This window comes from Diadema antillarum, unplaced genomic scaffold (genome assembly GCF_040938485.1).
Source record: "Diadema antillarum isolate AM-2024a unplaced genomic scaffold, OU_Dant_1.0 seq00000475_RagTag, whole genome shotgun sequence".
Taxonomy (NCBI): Eukaryota; Metazoa; Echinodermata; class Echinoidea; order Diadematoida; family Diadematidae; genus Diadema; species Diadema antillarum.
In genome coordinates this window covers 331476-354579 of record NW_027271442.1, presented here as the reverse complement: position 1 = coordinate 354579, position 23104 = coordinate 331476, and the positions used below count along the sequence as shown (strand labels likewise).

The 23104-nt window shown below is 39.7% G+C and overlaps 2 protein-coding genes across 2 annotated transcripts; one reads left to right on the top strand and one right to left on the bottom strand.

The window, feature by feature from the left end:
• Positions 1-1351: 1351 nt before the first annotated feature.
• On the bottom strand, positions 1352-2683 carry LOC139733429 (uncharacterized protein F54H12.2-like). Its single transcript, XM_071644248.1, has one exon. It carries the CDS (start codon positions 2681-2683, stop codon positions 1352-1354), a length of 1332 nt encoding a protein of 443 aa, XP_071500349.1.
• A 10312-nt stretch (positions 2684-12995) lies between these two features.
• Positions 12996-16466, top strand: LOC139733428 (uncharacterized). Its single transcript, XM_071644247.1, has 5 exons — positions 12996-13225; positions 13888-14168; positions 14572-15008; positions 15401-15873; positions 16241-16466. The coding sequence occupies exons 1-5, from the start codon at positions 12996-12998 to the stop codon at positions 16464-16466; spliced, it is 1647 nt and encodes a 548-aa protein (XP_071500348.1).
• The last annotated feature ends 6638 nt before the right edge of the window (positions 16467-23104 follow it).

Sequence of the window (23104 nt, the reverse complement as noted above, 5' to 3'; positions counted from 1 at the left end):
CAAAATGTAGAAGGAAGCAAAGAAAAACAAGTACAACAAGGAGAAATTTATTTACATATTTATAGTCTGTTGTTTTATTGGAGAAAATAAAACGGGTACCACGTACAATATTCTTACGATACAAAACGCACTCGTTACATCTTATTTTTGTTTTGTCCTGTGTGATATGTGTTATACAGCGTGACTGAGGAAAAGAGAAGCGAGAAAGAAAACGAAGAGCGAAAGAGAAAATGAGACATATACTCGTAACGAAAATAACCAAGTGTGTATTACTATGAAGAACGAAACCCAGCCCAAGTTTAATCTAATATATATATATATATATATATATATATATATAGGTTACCTAATTTTACAAAGTATTCAAGCGGTTGTTACGCTAGGTACGCTAACCTAAGTAATTATGGTCTATGAATTGTAAATGATAATATATTCCATTGGTAACAAACTGTCACAATCACTCAACGTTTCAACATAAAGGTACAAACTTAATTCTCTTATTTTCAAACTAGCTTTCCCAGACATGAAAGAACATATAGTCATGATTTGGAGTTATATGATATATATATATATATATATATATATATATATATATATAATAAAAGAGAGAGAGAGAGTGAGGGAGTGAGAGAGAGAGAGAGAGTGAGTGAGAGAAAAAAGGTAATAGTACAGGCTTGCACATACGATATATACAAATTACTACTAAGTTAAATACTGTTAGATATCTAGCAATCCACATCAAGAGAGAAGTTTACACTACGTTATACACGCTATTACAATATCTTCTTACAAACTATCGAAGCTACGTGCGATTTGTAATAGAGTAAAAGATGTATCATGAACACGATGGGAAACATCAGAACGTCGATTAAACCAATCATTCACTCTCTTATCATTTCTCGTATAATCCTTGCCAAACACATTTAATACACTTCGAGTTGTTTGACCCCCTACTCGTTTCGTCACGTAATAGATACAATATTGTCCGCAAACTGTGGATACAGTTCCTTGTAGCCGTTTGGAATTAGAGGACCATGCCGAGGCATTATTGTCCAAAAACTTTACAAAGTCAAGACTGTAAGTTAAGGGTTCATATCCGTAAGAGTCAAAGAATTCGCCTTTTCCGTTGCAAAAGTAGAAAGCCACCCAGTGTGTTCCTGGTTTATCGCTAGGATCGGTATTCGCGATGAAGCATTGCTTCGCCCCACTAATTGATCGCGGTAGACAATTTGACGCATATACTCCTTTGAAATAGGGCTTGACAATAGGATCGTTCTCTAAGAAACGTTGAATCTGCGATGTATCCATAGTCGATTAGAATATTTCGGCAGTCGGTTGTCCGGAAGAGGTTTTATTGGTAATCGTAGATGATGTTTCTGCTTTTATCAATCTGAATCAGTCCTTGTCCTTCCGAGTAGACGATACAGTTGACGGTGTTTGGAATGGCCACGTCGAATTGTAGCTCTAAGCGCAGATTTCCTTGCTTGATGAGATTCAAGTGACATCCGTCAGATAGGTCGGGCGTAAGGTCGAATGCAAAAAGGGTATAACCTTCGCAGTATTCTTCTCGATTGATGTTAATTCCCTTGTCTACAAACAGTCGGTTGGTTCCCATGAATAGTGAATTGTAAGCGTGAATGTAACTTTGTCCAGCTCCCGCTGCAAAGCTAGGACGTAATGGTCTCATCGGCACCGTTTCTCCGTCAATAGTGAGGGAGATGAAGTTGAGGCGTAAATGTTTAAAGTTGAAGGGGTTCTTGCCAAAAGTACCGTTAAAGGCGTCTGTGTCAACGAATCCTACGACCACCCGATTTGGTAACTGTCCGTGAAATAGATTGTCTTTATTAATCGACATGCTTCCTGCAGGAATGGAAAAGGACTTCACGTCTACTTTGTTGACGGGGTATTTCGCGGTTGTCTTCTCCAAGGCCTTGGCGTGGTTTAACATGATGGTAGGACTGGTCTTTACTCTGCGAACGTAGAGGGCAGCAGATTCTATTTTAATTTTATATCGGGCATTCTCCGTCGAAGACAGAAGACAAAATGCGTCTTTGCTACGATTTAACTTGATTTTCAAATCAACCCCCGGGAGTAACAGTCTTTCTTGAAAAAAAATGTCGGCGTAAATCGGACCAAGTAGAGAAAGTAATTTACTCTCGACGATGAATCCATGTCTTTTCGCCAGACCGGGATTAGCTTCTGCAGAGCTTGCCAGCGGGTTAACGGCATCCATTTTCCCCGCTTTGTCCTTGTAATATAGTTGTTGAGTGAGTTGAGACTCTTTGGTCTCTCCTCCATAGTGCAGCAGAGATTCGATGTACGCTCTGTAAGGGTATGTATTCGACGGCTGAGACACTAGTTTTTCATTGAGCATGATATCAACTTGTGCAAAGAGAGATGGGAGAAACAGGTTTACGGGACCAACTGGGGCATCAGCTGGTAAAGCCGTGTTATCATTGTTCGTAACTTTGACTGTCACTTGAAGCATGGTCTGAGAGAGGTCCAAGTATTCTTCCGACGTGCCGAACACGTTGAATTCAATGGGCCCTTCATCGGTGATGCTGCTAACGGGGTGATATTCTACCCATGGTCCTTTGACGATGCTCATTTGAGTGTGTGGTACCGTGAACAAATCCAATTCGGACTTGCAGCAGACATCGCTCTTGTCGTGTAGAAGCGCCATGTTCAGCAAAGACAGCAAGGAGTGTATGAGACTGGTAAACGAATAGTCCGAATTAATCGAAGATGTCGCGCAAGCGAGCTCTTTTCGCTGGAGAATTTCGAGACCGAATGATACGCTTCCTTCCTCGCCTCCTTCTTTTAACTCTTCCTACAACTACTAATCGCGCTCCTCCAGTCTGATTCCCAATTTTTTTCTTTACTGCTCGAACAGTCTTTGAGGCCAGGTGTTTTCCCGCCCGAGCCACATTTTTTCTAGTTGCGCTTTTAAAAGATTGTCCGTTGATGGTGTCCTGAACAATGTTCATGCCTGTATGCATAGCTTCTTTTCCCAAAGCAACAGCCCCTCTTTTTAAGAGAGGAGTTGCGACTTTGAAGAGCCCCTTCACCAGACTACCCAGCCCGTGTCCTCTCTGCATGGATGCCCCGCGGAAGACGGGTAATCCCGAGCCATATTGGTCGTGAAAAATCCTTGCCGGTGCGCGAAATACCACCATAGTTGGACGTATCGCTGTGTAAATTTAGCGTCCAGCTAGTTCGTAGAGCGTTCTCTAAAGTGTAACTTCACGATCACTTTCCCGCGTTCAAATGGTACCACTTCACCCGATTCGGTTGTTAATATAATCTCTATCGTTTCAAAATTGTAAAGCTTAAGAGGGACGTAATGCGGAGTGATATAGGTATTGACGATATTATCGCGATCCTTGTCCGGAATGACTGCTATCGTCCTCAGTAAAGGTACAGCAGCGTCACCTACGTGTTGAAACTGAACGATATCAGAATAGACATAAAATGTATGAAATTTCATGTGTACATCCATTGGCATGGGACTCAGTGTTGATTCCGTGAGATGGCATTCCCCTTCAAACCCGAGCATCATAGCCAAACCACAGGGAATGAGGAGCGCCGTATTTCCTTCTAATCGGATGAAACATTTTCGTTGGGTCCTCTTGTAATAAAATGTGATGCTTTTACGTAATTTTCTCCGGAACTGTTCGTTGATCGAGTCAATGAGTTCCTCTCCAGAATTATAATATCCCGCAGGAATCTCAATTTTTTTCATCAATGGAACAGCGTCGTCCTCTACTTCATTATCGTAAATAGTGAGGGTGTTGTTATCATGTCGTACATTATACCACGTGCACTGAAATTGAACTTCTGCCAACCCCACCTCGTAATCTTCGTTGAGTGAGAGAGGTGCGTGAAGCCGCGTTGTAAACTGACACGTTTTGTTATTTGGATAGTACGACATGGAACTATTACTGGGCAGCGTCACGTAAAATTGAGAAGCCATGTTCGATCAGCCTCTTCTCCTTTGTTCAAAGCGAAGAATGATAACGAGAGTAACGTGAATCGTGTTTTTAACGCGGAGTTAAGTGTCGAACCCAACTATCAAATTCTTTGCCATACCCTGACCAACGAACTAGGTATTCTTTCTGCCCATTGCGCATGCGCGTGCGTAAAACCTTGTCCACGTTGTAAGTAGTCTCCTTGTCTTTCGAAACTCTTATCAATTCCCTTTCATAGAACGTACCCTTCACTCGTTCCCCGTTGTAATCCTTTATTCTGTAGACAGGTACCCTCCTATTGACGCGGGAGCTGATTGTAAAGACCTCCCTCGAAAAATTTGCTTCGTAACCCTTTTCGAACTTTAGTTTGCTTTTACTAATACGAACTTGATCTCCGATTTCATACTTGAATCGTGGAGCTTTACGCTTCTTCCCTCGCATTGCCCTACCGTAGAGACTTTTTATGGCACGCTTTTGATTCTCAATATTCACGTCTTTTGGTTTCATGCCGATACTAGAATGAATGGTGTTGTTATAGCCTTTGACAAAATCTTTTATTACACCGAGATACCTGTAAGTGTTTTTGAATGTGAAGAAGCGCCACATTTTTGTTCGCAGCGTTCTATTGAATCGTTCAGCAACGCTGGCTTTGGTTTCATTTTCTGTTGTGTAGAAGTGAATGCCTTCTTTCTCGAGATATTTCTGAAAATGTCTGTTTGTGAATTCCGAACCTTTGTCTGTATGTAGCATTACAGGCACTCGGCCCTCTTTCAAGATGCTTTCGAATGCCCCGACAATGTCTTTTGATTTTTTGTTTTTTAAAGGAACCACCCAAGCATATTTCGACAGTACATCTATACACGTCAGTAAGTAGCGATAACCATTATTAAACCTTTTCAAATTTTGAACATCTACAAGATCAGCCTCCCAGATTTCGTCGATTCCTCTCACTTTCACAACATTTCTCTTAAATGTCTTTCTCGCCGGTGCGTGCATTGTATACGCATCTTGTTTCGTTAACCAGTCTCTGACACCCTGCAAGCTCGCTTTTTCAGTTTCCACCTCTCTCACCGCATTCCACAACTTACTGACACCGCCGAAACTAGCTGGATGTTGAGGATCGTAATAGATTTCCTCTAACGCTCTCTCAAATGAATTAGACATTATTCGTCTCAGCAACCACACACTGCAGAAGCAAACATCAGAAATGGCATTCCTTTCACGTTGCAATGACATAAAAGGCATCAATGATAGACAAGGTAACGAGTAAAAAAATCATTTGAAAATGAAACGCATCATTTATTGTACACGCATACACACAGTGCAGCGAATTTCGTTGCTTGAATCAATTCACATTCTATTAACATCTACATTCCATACATTATACAACATATACAGACAAAAATGTAAAACGTATCGCGACATTAGTCCAACAGTCATTTTCGGAGCGTGTTCCGACCAGCGCACTTTGTAGCGTTTGAGTCCTTCCACGAATTGCGCGCGAAATTCCTCTTTCCGCTCGTCCGGTATGCAGGCATGTTGGTAGACGTTGACAAAATAGCATAGAGCCATCAGCGAACGTTTGTACTTGTTGGGATGATTGGGGTTCTCTATACAATTTTTGAGCAGGGCCTCTATACAATCGTCGAACCTCTCATTGCCTCGAAGCTTGATTCGTCGCACACGGGAAAATTGTTCCTCGCTTGCAATTGTCCGACATGCGCGTAAGATTGTCTCGGTGTCTACGGCGTGAAAGTCGGAAGGAAATGTGTCCTTTATCACCGTTAATAGCAGTCGTTCGTCTAAAGCACGTTCCACTGAGGGTCCGTCAAGACGATGTCGGGCAGGCCGGTCTCGAGCCCCAAGGCCCTGTAGACCACTCTCACAGCGGCCTCTATCCCCTCCACGTGTCTCCCTATGTTGACTCTTCTTTGTTCCAGCTGTTGTTGAGTCTCTCCCCTCAGAATAAATTTGATGTACTCCAGGAAAAAACCGCACTCGACGAGATCTGGTCTCATCCAGAGCACCCTGCCAACGTAAGGGTACACTCTCTCCACAGTCATTGGGTCCAAATGATGAACCGCCTGGAACACTTTGCGCTGTGGATCTTCGGGAGTACCGTCTATTGGAGAATCTGGCACGTTTTGCACCCGTTTCAAGACTTCGATGAGAGTTAGATACTCCGTCAACATCAGCAAGTCCACCTTCTCCACCGTCCTCTGCATTTCGGGACACCAGGTGTTGGCGATGTTCGGCTGAGACATTCTGTAACATGTGATGCTCTCGGAAGGTTTCAAATTGAAATGTGTCCCTCTCGCATGTTCTTCGAGTTTTTATTCTTTTGCTTTCCAAAGGACGCCACCATCTCTTTGAATATGTATGAGGCATTTATTGTTTTATGCAGGACGAGTCCGAACCCGTCACTGGCTCCAGGTCCAGTTTATGTATTTCTTTATTTAAAAATTCTTTTGTCTTCGCTCGCGTACAAGCGTGGGTCAGAGGACAAGTCCGAACTTATCGTGAACTTGAGGTCCAGTCTTATGTATTTCTTTGTTTTTCTAGTCTTTTGTCTTTGAGTGTGCGAGCGTCGGTCTGAGGACAAGTCCGAACTTATCGTGAACTTGAGGTCCAGTCTTATGTATTTCTTTGTTTTTCCAGTCTTTTGTCTTTAAGTCCCCGAGCGTTGGTCAGTGGACACGCCCTGACTTTTCTCTTCGATTGCGCAAGCATTGCGCAAGCGTCGGTCAGAGGACACGCCCCCATTTTTATGTATTTCTTTGTTTTTTAAAGTTCTTTTGTTTTCGATCGGGCGAGCGTCGGTCAGAGGACAGGTCCGAACTTGTCGGAGTGACGTCATCAAACAAACAAATGTCATGAATACGATTGCAATCGTCATTATGACCATTTCGACCATTGCCTTCGAAAATATCTCTCGATGTGAGAACAAAAGAATATGATGAAACAATGACGCGGATTCTTAAAACAATAGCATATTTTTCATAATTCATTCTTCATATTTCATATCGATCCATAAATATTCATATTTCATAATCATCATTCATCGTTCATATCTATAATTCATATCTCATGAATATTCATCTTTCATTTTTCATATTTCATACATTCTTTTGTTCTTTCCAATTTCTATTGTTATGTAAATATCCATAATTCATATCTATTATCATAATTCATCGATTTATCATAATTCATATCGTAATCCATCTTTTTATCATAAATCATATCATAATCCATATTTTTATCATAAATCATATCATAATCCATCTTTTTATCATAAATCATATCATAATCCATATTTCATAATTCATAATTCTTTTGTCTTTTCATATTTCTTTTGTTCTAGAACAATAGAAATATGAATCATATTTTTATGACGCTATACGTACACCTATACTACTTATGTTGCACAAGAAGTATCCGATCGATTACTTTTTTTGTCTTTTTATTTCCATATCTCCAAACTCTGCAGTGATCACTTTTTGCAACCTCAAGAACACGACTTTCGGCTGGTACAAAAATGTTTATTGTAATCTTTATAAGGAATGGGCAGAAACAGAATGACTGCAAATACCAATGACGGCCATTTTATTCCCCGTTTGGTCAGTCTTAAAGGTTAAGGTTCTACGTGTAGACTGGTATATACTCAGGGCAGTCTCAGTATAGGCTTGTTTGCTTCTATCTATTTCTTTTAATATTTTTGCGGTCAGTTTAAACACACCGTAGAGGGTCCGTTATTGAAGGCTCATAATCTGTCAAATATCTCACTTGGAATTATTTACCACCATGCCTTCAAAGAAGATGATTTTTTAATGATTATGAATATGGAATGACAAAATATGTTGTATGGTTCTGAAGACTGATTCTTTAGAGCGGGGTTGCCTTATAAGCACATTGGACATAGCGTTCCGGAACATGAAAAATTGGACCGTTTTGGTTCTTGCTCTTAATGTCGGTCAAAGTTCACATCCGATCAACCTCCGCATTGGGTTCCTTAAAGAATATGGATAAAGTCATTACCATTGTGGGCGTGAACGGAAATTTGATTGGCAGTGTCAGTTAGGATAATCACTAAGTACTCGCGGTATCTTGGAGAAGAAGAGCAATGGTCCATGCATGCCGACTAATCAGCAACTTTGTTCTTTATCTTTCTCGATGGTTCTTGTTTGCTGTTTTATTCATTCAATACATGTTTGTCGATATCACAATTGTCCTATTCTTATAACGTATAAAGCTTTGCCACCTTGAAGTCTAAACTTACATATAGTGGGTTAAAAGATGTTGTTGATTCAATGTGCTCCCGTAATCGTTTACAAGGCAGTATGTTCTATTAGAATTCCTACTTTTGTTTATATGTACAACATTTTCTTCAGCTATATTCTATGCGAAAGGGAAAATACCAACCTGGTTTCATATACACAATTACAGACACAATGGCTAACGAGAAGTGATAGCATTTATAATGAAATCATCATCATTCTGTGTGATTTCTACAGAAAAAAAAAAGAACAACAGTACGGTATGTTTGAAGGGGAAGGAAGGCTTGTCACAATTTTATTTTTGATGATTTGGGATAGGGAGATAGTTGCAAGTTTCAGTTGCAGATGAGCGAAGTAGTCTTGTGGCTGAAGATATGTTCATGATATAGAAAGACAGAGAGAGAGAGAGAGAGAGAGAGAGGGGGGTGAGGGAGGAAGAGGGAGAAAGAGAGAGAGAGGGAGAGAGAAAAAATGTAGATGATTGTGGCTGGTATCATGAAGTTTTATTTCATTTCATCTTTTTACACTAGAAAGGGAGATTCTACTAAAGTGTATTCGCTGATTTGGTTTGATATATGGTTTATTTGAGTTTTAGCCCGGGAAGGAGTATAATAGGCCTACATTAGTGATTTTGACATGAAGGAAAATAATTAAGCGACTGCCAAAACTGATGGGTGTTTTCTTAACCAGATGGTGACATCGGAGACTTCTTAGGTTGCCAAACCACGCCCACCCAATACTTTCAGCTGACTTTTCTTGCATGGCTTGCGATATGACAACATTTCTTTTGATATCCTTTATCCGAAAGAGGACGAAATGTCAATTCATTTTTCTAATGTATTTTCATTAATAATTTATTATCTATAAGCAATAACATTATCATTAAAGTACAGTTTGATCTCATACATCTTCCTAGTATACGTTTCCTTAAAGAAGGTGTTTCTTAGTATTTTTCTGTCATTTTCATGTCCTCCCTACATCTATATACTCTAGGGTGTCCGCTGAGAATGTGTAAAGTTTCTTCCCTTTTGCTCTTCTCAGCTCTCATGCATAGGAGACTAATCTTTCACTCATTTTTTCCTAAAATTTGTCAGATATTCTCCATCAGCTCGTGTGTATGGGCAAGAGAGGTATCTGTCCTTTTCTAGAAATCATGTTACGTGGAATACACACATTGTTTGTGGAATAAATGTACGGATATCAATCGAGGGTGTCGCACTAGGTGAAAGGTAACTTCCGTCTTGCTTACGAGATTCAAGATCTACAGCGATTTCTATCTCCGTCTTGCATAATTTGTCACTTCCCTTTCAAAATTTAAGATTCTTTTCAAGGTCATAACTAGATGGAAGTGGGAGATGAACGGTTCCTTGTCATTTTCTCAGTATTTCGACGAATGCTCACGCATTACCGTCAATTTCTATAACACAAACACACTTCCATAATTTCAAAAGCAACTCATTGCCATACCATAAAGACGATCGTGCTGCACAGCCATTGCTCTAACTTGAAATATCATTTCTTGTGGTGGTTCTTGTAGATGAGTTGATACACGTAGAATTTTAGTGGATGCTGACAATGGCACTTTCTTCATCTATGTTATAGTTGTAAATGTATATTCTGTTTTCAGAATTTGAAATGACACAATCTAATTAAGCTCTCGAAAAAATTCAAATGTGTTTTGCTTTGGCACAGTGACAACAATTGCGCTCGATGTAGCGGGGAGCAGAAAATGGTACCAAAACTGCAGCATAAAAATGTTGTTTTTTAACATTCTCCGAAAATCTTGCAGGTAGAAAATTGTACCACTAGGTTCGTTTCCATCAATGGTTATAAATTCCTAAAGTGTTTTAGTGAAAGTATCATTCCCTCTTAAGTCACCAACCTATCTATTAACAGGTTGGTTGTACTATTTGTTGCTCAATGACTTCGCTGGTGGTGGTGAAGCCGCTTGTGATTTGGACGCCATTCAAATACCAGGTCGGTGCAGCCGAACCTGGGACGTCATTTCCGGAACACACTGCCGTGACTTCACGGCCAGCCCGGAGAGGAGACGGTACCTCGAGGTTCATTGTTAGTCCAGCTGCAAAAAGAACACAAAAAGATGTGATTATCAAACGTCCATGGTAGCAAACATGGCGAAATGAATAAAGATGTCTTCTTTGCCTGGTTGTGTACATCAATTATTCAACTGATGGTATAGTTGTAGTTGAAATGGGGCTTCAGGTTTCCAATGATTTTGTGTGATTATTGGAAACTTTCTTTTTATGAAACATTAAAGAACATACAATTTTAAGAAGAATTCAAAGTTCATTTGACGAATATTGCTTTTGAAATGGCTGAGATATGAAAAAAAAAGACGTCCTGATAAAGGTGCAATCTACTTTTTACTAGGATCATTTTGTTTTTATCAGATAAACTTTGAATTTCTTTTTGGAATTTTATGCTCTTTATTAATATATCTGTGGTTTCTAATCATATCTTTGATAAGCAGAGAGATATTGCCCACGACTAAGCAAATATATAAAAGACAACAGTATCTATTGGATTAAGGTAAGGTAAGGAAGTCGGGATGGAATTAGCAATATATTTGATGCTATAACAGTCAAATTCACCTCAAATTATACGTCTCTGTGTCCGCACACTCAAATAATCATAAGCGTCATGATTATCCACTTGCAACACAATTTTCCACTCATCGATTTCCAGCTTCAACCTTTTTGTTGTTGTTGTTGTCAACAGAGACAAAAATCAAAATTCCCCAAAATGTGTATATAATTAAAAAAAAATATGGAACTATTATTCTGCTTACCACTGAGGTAAAAAATTATGAAAAGAAGCCCAATCTGCCCCAACACTCGGCTGGCAATCATTGTGGCGAGATACCTGTATGATATAATGCTGATGGAAAAAAAGGGAATCAATCAATCAATCAATCAATAAAACGATAATTAAATTAATTAATAAATCAATCATTCAATTAATCAATCAGCAAGTGACCTCACGAAATATAATAAGTGAAGCAATATATTAATATCATACGCAAAATTGATGTTCGATTTTCGTGGTTTTACCAGGAGTTGAAACACAAAATATGGATATCACTGATTCAATGAAAAACGAAAGTTTGATTCAAAACATTGGTTAATTGATTTCCTCACACCTACTCTCGAGTATTTCTCTGCAAAAATGGATAGAAGTTGAAACGGTGAAAATTTGTAATATTCGCAAATCTCCAGACATAAACTTCTCGACCTCCTTTCCCACGAAACTCGTATCAAATCTAGTTCGGTATCATGCATTCAGACTGCCCTGTTTTTATGAAGTCACGGGAAGGTCCGTGTCAGAGCCTACTCGCATGATGAAATCCACAATATTCCTCCGCGTAGCGTGACGAGTCATTTAGTTTCCTGCTTCACAAGCGAACACGATTTTTGTAATGGAATCTGGTTCTTATATTTCACTTCAGATTGATTTTCATATGATGACCTCTTCATCTTACAGCTTCAGTGAAGGGTATCAGATTTAGATTCCACATTCTTGTCTCTAACGTTACATGTGAACAATTTACTCTCGAATATTATAACGTGTAGTTGGAATAATATTATATCAACTTCGACAAATTCCCTTGTATTTTAGAGAATAAATGTGACCCGCGACAACGGTTTCAGGCAAAAGTCGCAACAGCAAATTCCGCCCCAGGCGGGGTTCAAACATTTTGACCATTATTTTTCTCGATTTTGTTTTTTTGCAGAAATGGAATCTTTGATATGTTTTCTACATGTACACCAAATTTCATGTCGTAATTCTAAGCCTTTCCTATCGAAAATGGAGTTTTAAACGACGTATGTTGGATCGCACTCGCCAGTTTCGATCTTTTTTCGAACGCCGCGCCAATGTGCCCGCTGTTGCTAGGGCGCATGGTCTCGCATGCGATTGGCTAGTGCGTCGCACACATTTACATAGTTTTACATAGTTTTACATAATTCGGCTTTCGGTACGCAGTTCGGGAATGCTTCGTTCACCCACGCGTGCGTGCTGGCTCGCGCTCGTTTGTTTACGTCTCGCGGACTCGATAGTCTTGAGCGTTTTGAGTTTTGCTTTTGGCGTTCTACCTTGGCTTTCTCGACAATACAATGTGAATCAGCAACAAATTTCAACGGAAATCTTGATAGCTTTTTCTACTCGTAACGATTCAACATCTCCTCAAGGAATCATACTCTGTTCATTCTTCTTTTCGCGCCATATTTTACCGTCCCGTCCTACTGTATTGATTTCAGTCCTTGTAGTAATGTTGTATGTCTTTTTGCTACCGATCACCGACCGTGGCCGTGGACCGTTACCAGCGTGTAAACAAACAACATGCCGGTCGAGGCGAGTTCTCGCACGTGTATTAACCGGACGCGCGAGAGAGATGTTGCCGCTGCAGCTAACCAGCTTGCAGCGGGACTGGCTGCCGGAGCGACAGCGTCTGCGGACCCCGAACTGCTACGTGTAGTGACTGATTATTTTTGCAGCGGGGAGAGGACGGACGAGGTTGACGAAATGGAAACAGATCTGGACGACGATGAGGATGAAGACGTGGATATGGAGAGTGTTGATGGCGAGGTTGAGGACGACGAATTCAGGCAGCTGGAGGACATGAGCGAAAGAGTTGAGAAAGACATTCATAAGGAGTTTGTTAGTGAGGATCTAGAGAAGGAGCGGAGGACAGTGAGGGAGTTTAGGTGCGACCGTAAGCACAACTGTTAACAGTATGGACAACCTGGACGAGCAGGACGTTATCGAGTATAGGTACTCCATCTTTGAACTTTCTCGGACAGAAAAGGACATAGTAATACTGGGACAGCTGAAGCTGGTGACGACATCGGGGGAAAAAACAAACTGTTCTAAGCGTAAAGAGCAAAAGGATCGCCAGCGTGACCGGTCATCATACACATACAATGGGCAGAGGATTTGCACCGAGATGTTCAGATTTTTGAATTCGTAAGTAGACTCTCTGACTGACAGTGACCGTCTCAATTTCTGTTAATAGCTTAGAGCAAAAATATACAATTACCTGGTAAATAATAATTAACATGACAACCTGATGGTACATTGTAGGTCTAACCGTTTAAAATACACCATACAAATTACAATGTATGGACTCTTACTTACGGCCTTGCCATGATGTCTTTCTAGAGAGGCATTATTATTATTTTTTTTTTCTCTGTCTGGTTAAGACTAGTGAAAGACTAGTAAGACTAAAAGTAAAATTACAAATGTAAGAGCACTACAATTCAGCACTACAGCAGTTCAGAATTCATACATGTGTACTAATTGTACTACAATCAGATTTCATGGTCCACATTGACATGTTGGTTTTAACTGAAATTAGGCCATAATGCATCTGAAGTGTCGACAGAATCAGCTTTGATGACGACGTTGCTGATTATCAAACACGTGTTCAGCACAAGCTGCCACCCAAATAAATCATCCCTGTATTATTGGTTGGAGAGTGCTAAATTTGTTGTTGTTCTTATTATTATTATTCATTAGCAGTGTTGCTTGAATGCAACTTAACACAGCACATTAATAGTGTGAAAAATATCCGAAGTGTAAATATCATATTTATTTATGTGTGAATGTCTGTCTCTATTCACTGTTAGCATATCCAAGGACAAGCTGACGAGGCTGAAGAAGTGGCTTCGCCAACATGGAGTATGCTCTGTGACCCACAAGGCAGGAGGGAAGCGCTTCAACACAAGGAGCTACACAGCAGAGGACGTGCAGGCTGTCGTCAGGTTCCTGATTAACTTTGCAGAGGAGAATGCAGTGTTCCTGCCAGGACGAATTCCAGGGTACAAAAGTCTGGATGTAAAACTGCTGCCTTCATCCTTATCCAAGGCCGAGGTGTGGCGGGTGTATGCTGGCATCATGGAGAAACAAGGTACTGTATGATCATCACAAAATTTTACTGCTTGTAATGTTGAGTCATGTGCCATTTTTATTCAGTTTTAATTTGTCGAGACTTGAATATTGCAAAGCTGAATCTGCACAATAAGTTGACTGCATTAAAATGATTTAATACCTGGGGACATTCTCCATGCACCTTTGTTTTAAGATTTTATATTTTGTTACGATTTGAATTTTTTAGGTTGTATATGAACAAAAACTGGTTTCTTTAAATAAATCGGGTAAAATTAAAGTGTGAAGTTTACTGGAAGAGTGTTCATGAAATTAAGATGCTAGTTGGAACCATTAATTCAGACTACATGTACAGAATAAGACTATTAAAAATATGTGTCTGAACTTTGTGTTTGTCTCTTTTTTATTTCCAACTTTCTCTCCAGGGAAAAGAGTCATGCTGCAGACGTCGTTCCTGAAGATGTGGAAGCAGTTCACTCCCTCCATCATCATCTGCCGCCCCATGAGTGATCTATGTTGGCAGTGCCAGAAAAACAACCTGGCGGTGTACCAGAGTGCCAACCTGACAGAGGAGGAAAAAGAGGCCCGGACCAGAGGGCATCTGAATCACCTCAACTCTGCGAAGCAGCAACGAGAGGTGCTACAACAGATGGTAGAGGCGAACCGCAGCAACGACGATGTGGCATCGAGGAAGCTTGGCCCGAATCCCCCCTGCTCTGTGGACCTTGCTGTGCATTATTCATTCGATTATGCACAGCAGGTTCACTTTCCATCCAACCCTCTGCAGCCTGGCCCGATGTACTTTTTGACCCCCCGGAAGTGTGGTGTGTTTGGAGTAAGCTGCGAAGGTGTTGGCCAGCAGGTGAGATACATTGTACATGTACAATATTTCAATATCTAGAATTCCATACTTTCTGTCAATCTTTGTGCATGTGGGAAAGGCATGAGAATGATTGTTCATGTACAGTATTGAATGGTCTTTTTTTTTCAGGAAAAAAAAAATTATGTTGTGAGCTAAATAAAAGGAACACTTTATTGTTTTTTGTTGAAAATAATCTGCCCTAGCAGTAACAATACAGCTTTGAATAGTTTCCATATTCTAGCAAGTTTTAATTTACACACAAAAGTTCAGCAAAGATTATGATACAATGTAGCTCATAATCTCCGCAATAACCTCTTTGTGCAAGTACAACTTGTAATACAGTACTAATGTTTTTGCTATCTTTGTTGTTTTGTTGTATTTTTTGTTCTTAGGTAAACTTCCTGATTGACGAAGGCATGTGTCTTTCCAAGGGATCTATCTCGGTCATTTCGTACCTGCATTTCTTCTTCCGGAAGTACGGCCTCGGAGAGCGTCACCTTGACCTGCACTGTGATAATTGTGCAGGTCAGAACAAGAACAAGTTCCTGTTGTGGTACCTGTGTTGGCGCACCTTAAAAGGGCTTCATCACACGATCACCCTGAACTTTCTCTTGGCGGGCCATACCAAGTTTTCACCTGACCTTGGCTTCGGCCTTTTCAAGAAGAAATACAGTAGGACAGCTGTCTCAACTCTTGACGACATCGCCGACTGTGTCCACCGCAGCTCTAGCGTCACCAAGCACAATGTACCCCAACTTGTTGGCGACGAAGCTGGAAAGCAGACGGTTCCAGTCTACCAGTGGCAGGACTTCTTAGCACCGTACTTTCGGACATTTCCCGGCATCAAGAGCTACCATCACTTCAGGTATGATACGTTTTATCCAAAAATAGAATTTGTTATTGACTAATCTCATTTTATAACTGTTCCAAAACATACAGTATTTGACTTATCGAAGTTACAGTGTATCCTGTATAAAAGCAAATACATAAAATGTACTATTTTGGCAGTTGCTACAAATTCATTATTCAACCACATTAGTTGTAATGTTTTCTCAAATTTACACTCAACTAGCTTTCTTAACAAGGAAAATGCCCATTCATTTTATTATCAAAATTTTGATTCAGTTTAAATATTTTTTTCCTTCTAGCCATAATACATGCATGTTTGTTTATGATTTATGATTAATCACATTACATTCCATGTTTTTGTGTCTCCCTTTAAAAAAATGCAGGTTCAGTGCAGATGAGCCAGGAGTCGTGTTTGCCAAGCAGTTTGCCCACTCGCCTGAAGAGAAGATGCAGCTCTTGAAGAACCCAGCTAATCTCCCTCCTCGCATGCTGCCACCCAGTGAACCAATGCCTGGACTTCCCCGACAACGGAAGGAGTACCTGTACACCAACATTCGAGAGTTCTGCCGTCCAGACGCACGAGACGTTGTGTGCCCTGCTCCAGTTTAGGCTTCAGTGGCGTTTGACATGGATGTCAGTTCTTCTTGCTACAGTTTAGGCTATGCTATGATTTGAGATGAACGTCAAGACTGTCTAGATGTACACCGTAGCCATGTGATTTCTTATACAGCTAGTATTCATTGATGTACCAATCTGCAAAATATTGCAAACAGAAGTCACTAAATGCATGAGAAGTTGTTTGCCTTGCTACAATTGAGGCTATGCTACAATGTATGATTTGAGATGAACATCAAGACTGCCTATGCATCCATGTGGCATACATGAGAAGTTGTTTGCCTTTTACAGTTTAGCCTACATTGTATGCTATGATTTGAGATGAACGTCAAGACTGTCTACATGTAGATGTGTAGCCATGTTATTTCTTTCAGTAAAGCCTGCCTATGCATCCATGTGGCTTTCATGAACATACAATGTAAAAAGTAGTTTGCCTTGCTACAATTCAGGCTATGCTCTGATTTGAGATGAACGTCAACTGTCTAGATGTAGCCATGTGATTTCTTATTGATGTACCAATCTGCAAAATATTGCAAACAGACGTCACTACATGCATGAGAAGTTGTTTGCCTTGCTACAATTCAGGCTATGCTATGATTTGAGATGAACATCAAGACTACCTATGCATCCATGTGGCTTTCGTGTACCGGGTACCTGTACATAAGAAGTACAGTCAGTCCGCAGCGTCGTATGCTAATGAGCAAATCCACCGAATTCATTCCACGCGCAGAATTCTGCGCATGTGTCTGGCGACGAGGCTTTTCGTCGACGCAAAATGTATATCCCCAACATCGCTCGTTGTTACGTTGCCATGAACCTGTTTCCGGAGCCGCGACCGGGTAAGTCTTGCAGTCCAATAAAAGACGATTAATTCCATACTTTTTTTAGCCGAATTTGACACTTTTTGAGGGAGATACAATGGATATAAGAAGCTGCTTGGGATAGAATCTGATTTTGACATGCACTGATACATTGCTGGATCCTGACCCATCTACAACTCCTATGGTTATTTTAATCAGTTATTTGAATAGATGAGATTCTAGCGGAAATTTTGATACCAGCCTCATTTTGGCTCAAAAATAAACGAAGTGATCAAAATTGCACCCAAAGTCGAAGCAAATTTCCGAAAATATTGGTTTTGCGATGCCATCTGTATGCATGTAGGGTCACGTGACCTTCACGTTAACGAGAATTCCGGACTCGATTTTGTCTCTGCAGTGGCAAGTTTTGATCGCGCACGCACTGGCCGTAGTCCCGTAGGTACAATTAGATGTCCTGTTCTGTAAAATAGGCGTCCACGGTATCGTATCACAGCTAGCGCTACTACTGGTTAGAACTAAAAGTACAGAGATCGATATAGATCATGACAGAGTACGATCTACTAGTAAAATGTACATGACATCAGTCAATTTCCCTTGTTGTATTTGGCATAGACCCTGCACTATTTTATTATCATTATTATCATTATTTGTAATAGAACCAACAGTTAAGTTCTACATTCTATAGTTTGATGAATTCAAAATACATTATGATGGTATGGGAATAGGGTTCTATAATATGTACAATCATATAATGTACCACCTCATACTAGTCATACTATCACAGTCGTAGCATTAGCATTTGACAATTTGAATACAATGGGGTGATGTACCAATGTTTTTGTGACAAATGAAATATTATTTACTTCTGGTTCCACTGTGTTTTAATAGACTTGACAAATGCATGTTTCGTATAGATTACGTTCATGCCAAATGTCATTTTATTTTCATCTCAATTGTTGCTATTTCACTTTTTTCTCATGCCTCTTTGTAAAATTTCTATAATGATCTTTGAACAATAGAAAGACAATGCTATCCTTTATAAATGCCATTGGAATTGAACTGTATAAATTCCAGTTGTATACATTTTTGCAATTAGTTTCATTCCTGACAAATATTTAGAATAATTATAATTGTTGTGTAATTGAATTGTACTGTAGTCCTTCTCAAAGTATATATATTTTTTGAACTCTGAATTAACCTTTCAGCACCAACCCCTTGCGAGATGTGTGCCACAAAAGCAGCTTCTTGCCAAAGGTGTATGAAGACACCAACCAAACACCATCTCCTGCCCCAAGCCAACAATGCCCCACCAAGCCAGCCACTGCGGGGACACCAGCCCAGTCAGCTCCTGCTCTACGCCAAGAGTGCTCAAGAGACAGAACATCCAAGCGTGTGACCCTCCTGCAGGAACTGGTAAATTGGATACAGGATTGCATCTGTAATAATTCTTGCTCTTTTCAACTTGCACTCAAGTTCCTCAAACAGGGATTAATAAATTGAAATTTTAGTTGGTACAGTTGTATTGTAAATTTTTGTTAATGATTATTGAGCAATAGAAAAAGTGTAATGTTCTTATTTAAGATGCCACTGAACGTTAAGTCATGAAATTTAATTGTACACATTTTAAGAGTAGTCAAATGAATTATGGGCAGTAGCTTGAATGACTGTAATCCTTCTCTGGCTGTCATGTAATTGTAGTTCTTCTTGAAGAATATTTTTTAAACTCTGATTTGCCTTTCAGCACCAACCCCTTACCAGATATGTGCCACAAAAGCAGCTTCTTGCCAAAGGTGTATGAAGTCACCAACCAAACACCATCTCCCCTGCCCCAAGCCAACAATGCCCCACCAAGCCAGCCACTGCAGGGATACCAACCCAGTCAGCTCTTGCTCAACGCCAAGAGTGCTCAAGAGATGGAACATGCCGGAAATGCTCCATTACAGCTTGTTTGTATGACCTCCCCGCAGGAACTGGTAAATTGAATGCTGTACAGGATTGCATCTGTAAATTATTATTCTAGTTAAACCCATTTTGTTTGGTCAGTATAACACTCAAGGTGTATCCCCAAGTCAGTAGAATGCTCATGAAGATCAACTGCTGCCCCCTCATTCTGCTCTTAGGTTTCACAGGTTGTAATCATGCTGGGTGAGAACTGTCTGGGCAAATGCCCCAGACATGTCCCACTATTCATGTATCCAGACATCACTCAATATGGCTGCTTTTCAGTTATTCAGGAAAAAGATTCTACTTTTGCTGACTTTTTTGGGATTTACAAGAGACATTGAACAAAGAAGAAATAGTGTTGCATATTTAACAAGACAATGTTGATGTAAGAAAAATAAGTGTGTGAATAAGCAGTGCAAATGTAAAAAACAGGGGCAAAATTGTGGTCCTGGTTGTACATGCAGGAATTTTACAAATTTAGATAACCATGTAATTATGGAAAGTGAAGGTAGTGATAGTGACAATGTAAAATCTAGACACTGCAGATTTGTCTGAAAATGGTATAGCCTTGCTTGCATTGTGATCAAAGTTGCACAAACCAAGCATATGTGCATTTATACTTGTTTACAGAAACTTCTTTTTATTTCTTTTGTTTCAACAAAAAAATTAAGGGGGGGGGGGGGGGAGGTGTGCGCCGGTTGCGGTCCTCCCTGGATCCGCCACTGTGAAGATGTGTCAGTCGGTTTTGATAAGTTATTTTGTCTAATGCAGTGTGTGAAGAATGTGTGTGAATAATGAACATGTATTCATCTAAGAGCAATCCTACCTCTGCATACTACTAGTATACTGATTCTTTGTTTTACATGTAGCTTTCCCGTTTAAAGCCTGTATTGTAGTTTATACATTTATGAATTATGTTATTTGCCCTAGGTTTGTGTGGCAAACTAAAGTTTTGATGGGCAGAATGTGACCAAATACCTACCCTCATCAAATTTGAAGTTCCACATACTGTAAAAGTGGATATTTTCGCGCTTGGCCGGGTAAGAAGAGTTTCGCGTGATTTTAATTCCACGGAATCAAGACATCCCACACAGGAATATATGGCAAGCAAAAATATCCACATACTTTTATTTTCGCGCTAGTTTTTTGGTTGCGCGATATGCACAAAAATTTCCACTTTTACAGTAATCATACTCTTACAAAGCTTTTATGTACGTGTATGTGAAAAGGAAAGTACAAATACAGCTGTATCACTGAAAGTAGCTGTGTATGACAAAGGAGGTACTAAGCCTCCTTAGTATGGTATTATATTGTATGTATAATAGATACCAGGCATGCAGCCAACATTTTTAAAGACACGTATAAGATTGGGAGAGAACTGGAATAACGAAATGTTGGACATCAGATACCTCAGTCTATGAAAATGTGAGTTATATACAGCTGAGTTATTACACTGAGAAATACGCGTGTTGTCACAATCATTCCTATGACTACCACTAATGTATGATACACTTACATGCGTTGATGATCTGCTTGGTTAAGCATGTACAAATTCATGTGGTTGCTATCATTATTACATCATAATAATACAAATTGATCTTGACTGCAAGTCAGCATGCTCATAAGAAACGCACAATGCCTCTACTCAGATACCACACTCGGGCATTCCCCATGACTACCACTTTAAAGGAAATATTCATTTTGTTTATTTTCATAATTGTTATTGTGAACCCTGAGGAAGACATTCATGTATTCTTCGAAAATTCAGCCTGAATAAATAGCGCTGTTGGACTGAAATGCATTACTACTCTACTTCGCCATCTTTCATATACTGTATAATAGTCCGTCGCTGGGGTGACAAGACCTTGTATCTGCAATTTTGGTGAAAATGACTTTTTTGGATTAATGGTCAAATAATGGGTTAAGTGATGTCCTGTCCAAATCCCAACTGTCTTACTCCAAAAATGAAGCCACCACGGCATGTCAAAGGAAAGGCTATCCCATTCGCTACAGTGCTTTGGCCGCCATGTTTTTTGGCTCTCCTGAACCTTTGACATTTTGTAGATACGTGGTCTTGTCGCCCCGGCGACAATATATATATAATATATATATATGTATATATATATATAGCATATATATATGCTGTTCTTGCCAAATACATGTAGTACTAGTGGTACATGTGCCTTAAAAGATGTAAACAACCAACCTTGCCAACAGAAATGTTTTTGTTTTGTTTTTTGCATCACATCTTGTTTAACAAAGAGCAATAATGTTTACAATATTTTGTTAGTTTGTTATGAACTTTAGGGTAATCCGTATGATAATGAAAAGTTTTTTTCTGTCATCCTATACTGCCAAGTAGTTGAAAAGATAATGCAGAATAACTGAAGAGCGTTGTGGAAACTGGGTAGAGGAGAGAGAAAGAAAGAGAGAGATGTCCAGTTTAAGGAGGGGAAAACAAGCAAGAGTGTGAAAGTCGTGTCTTGTGGAATTTGAATGTGGATTTCAAATCAGTGTAAATTAATGAATGCTACACTGATGATTACTTTTTTCTGTTTTGATAAAAAGGCTCAAGTACACATACAGTACATCAATCTGTACAATCCATAGTAGATTTTCAGCTTTTGTTCTCTTGTCTTGCTAGCAGCTTGCTTCCATCCACCAGAGACAAAAGATGAAATGTAAAAAAAAAAAATAATAATAATAATAATAATAATAAAATATGAAAGATATATACATTGTATTTAAATATCTAAGAACATAACAGATCCGCAAGGAAGCCAGCTTGCTTTGACAATCGTCATTCTCTGAGTCCCATCAGTGATTAGTTACCACAGCCTATGTACCGTCTTGTCATCTGGACACTACAATGACCAGTGCACCCATTCACACAAGTGTCCAGAGAAATACAAGTGCACCTATGCTGGACCACTACCACTGGCTGCTGCTGCTGCTGGCACTACTGGTATGGTATTACAAGTGTACTAGTACTACTAATGTACTAGTAGTCCACTACTACTATAGCTACTACAGTGTACTAGTACTACTATTAGTGCTACTACTACTACTATAGCTACTACAGTGTACTAGTACTACTATTAGTGCTACTACTACTACTATAGCTACTACAGTGTACTACTACTAGTTCATAACAATCATAGGCACGTATAGATATACACGTGATACTTCTTACGGAAATACCTGCTTCTGTGGTTCACCGCAGCGAGTGTTCGGTGCAGTTACCGTTTTTGCTGCAATCGCAACACTGCAAAACGAATACTTGGGACTACACTGACGGGTTCGTGTTTGCACTCTGTATATATTCACATTCTTCTGTCGATTCCTTCATTTATTTTGATCGATTGGACTCATCAAAAGACGAGATACATACTGAAATGTGATAATAAGTGTTCAAATCAACTTCAAAATGGTTTGATGTTAGTCTATAAACAGTTAGTTTTACGTCGGGCCCGGCAAAAGCAGAAGCCGTAAGTGGAGATTCACTATGACGTCATTCATGGCAGCCTCTGCAGACGGTAATCGACCAATCACAGCACAAGGAAATCGGATTGTCTTCATTAGGGCTAGTTGACAGTGTAGTTGCTCTAGATTTTGCTGGATCCTGACCCATCTACACAAAATGACCAATAAAGAGTTACATTTTTCGATTGATTGATACATTTCCCCCCATTTCGTGATGTTTTTTTATTGGCTCATTGTCTAGAAAAGTGAAATTTACCGGATGATTTTGAATTGAATTATTTTTTTTTCAACACGATTTTTGATGTGAAATTATAAAATGTTATCGCAGTCTTTTCTACTTGATATCATGATTTCTGAAAAATTCAGAATTTCGCTGATCATCTG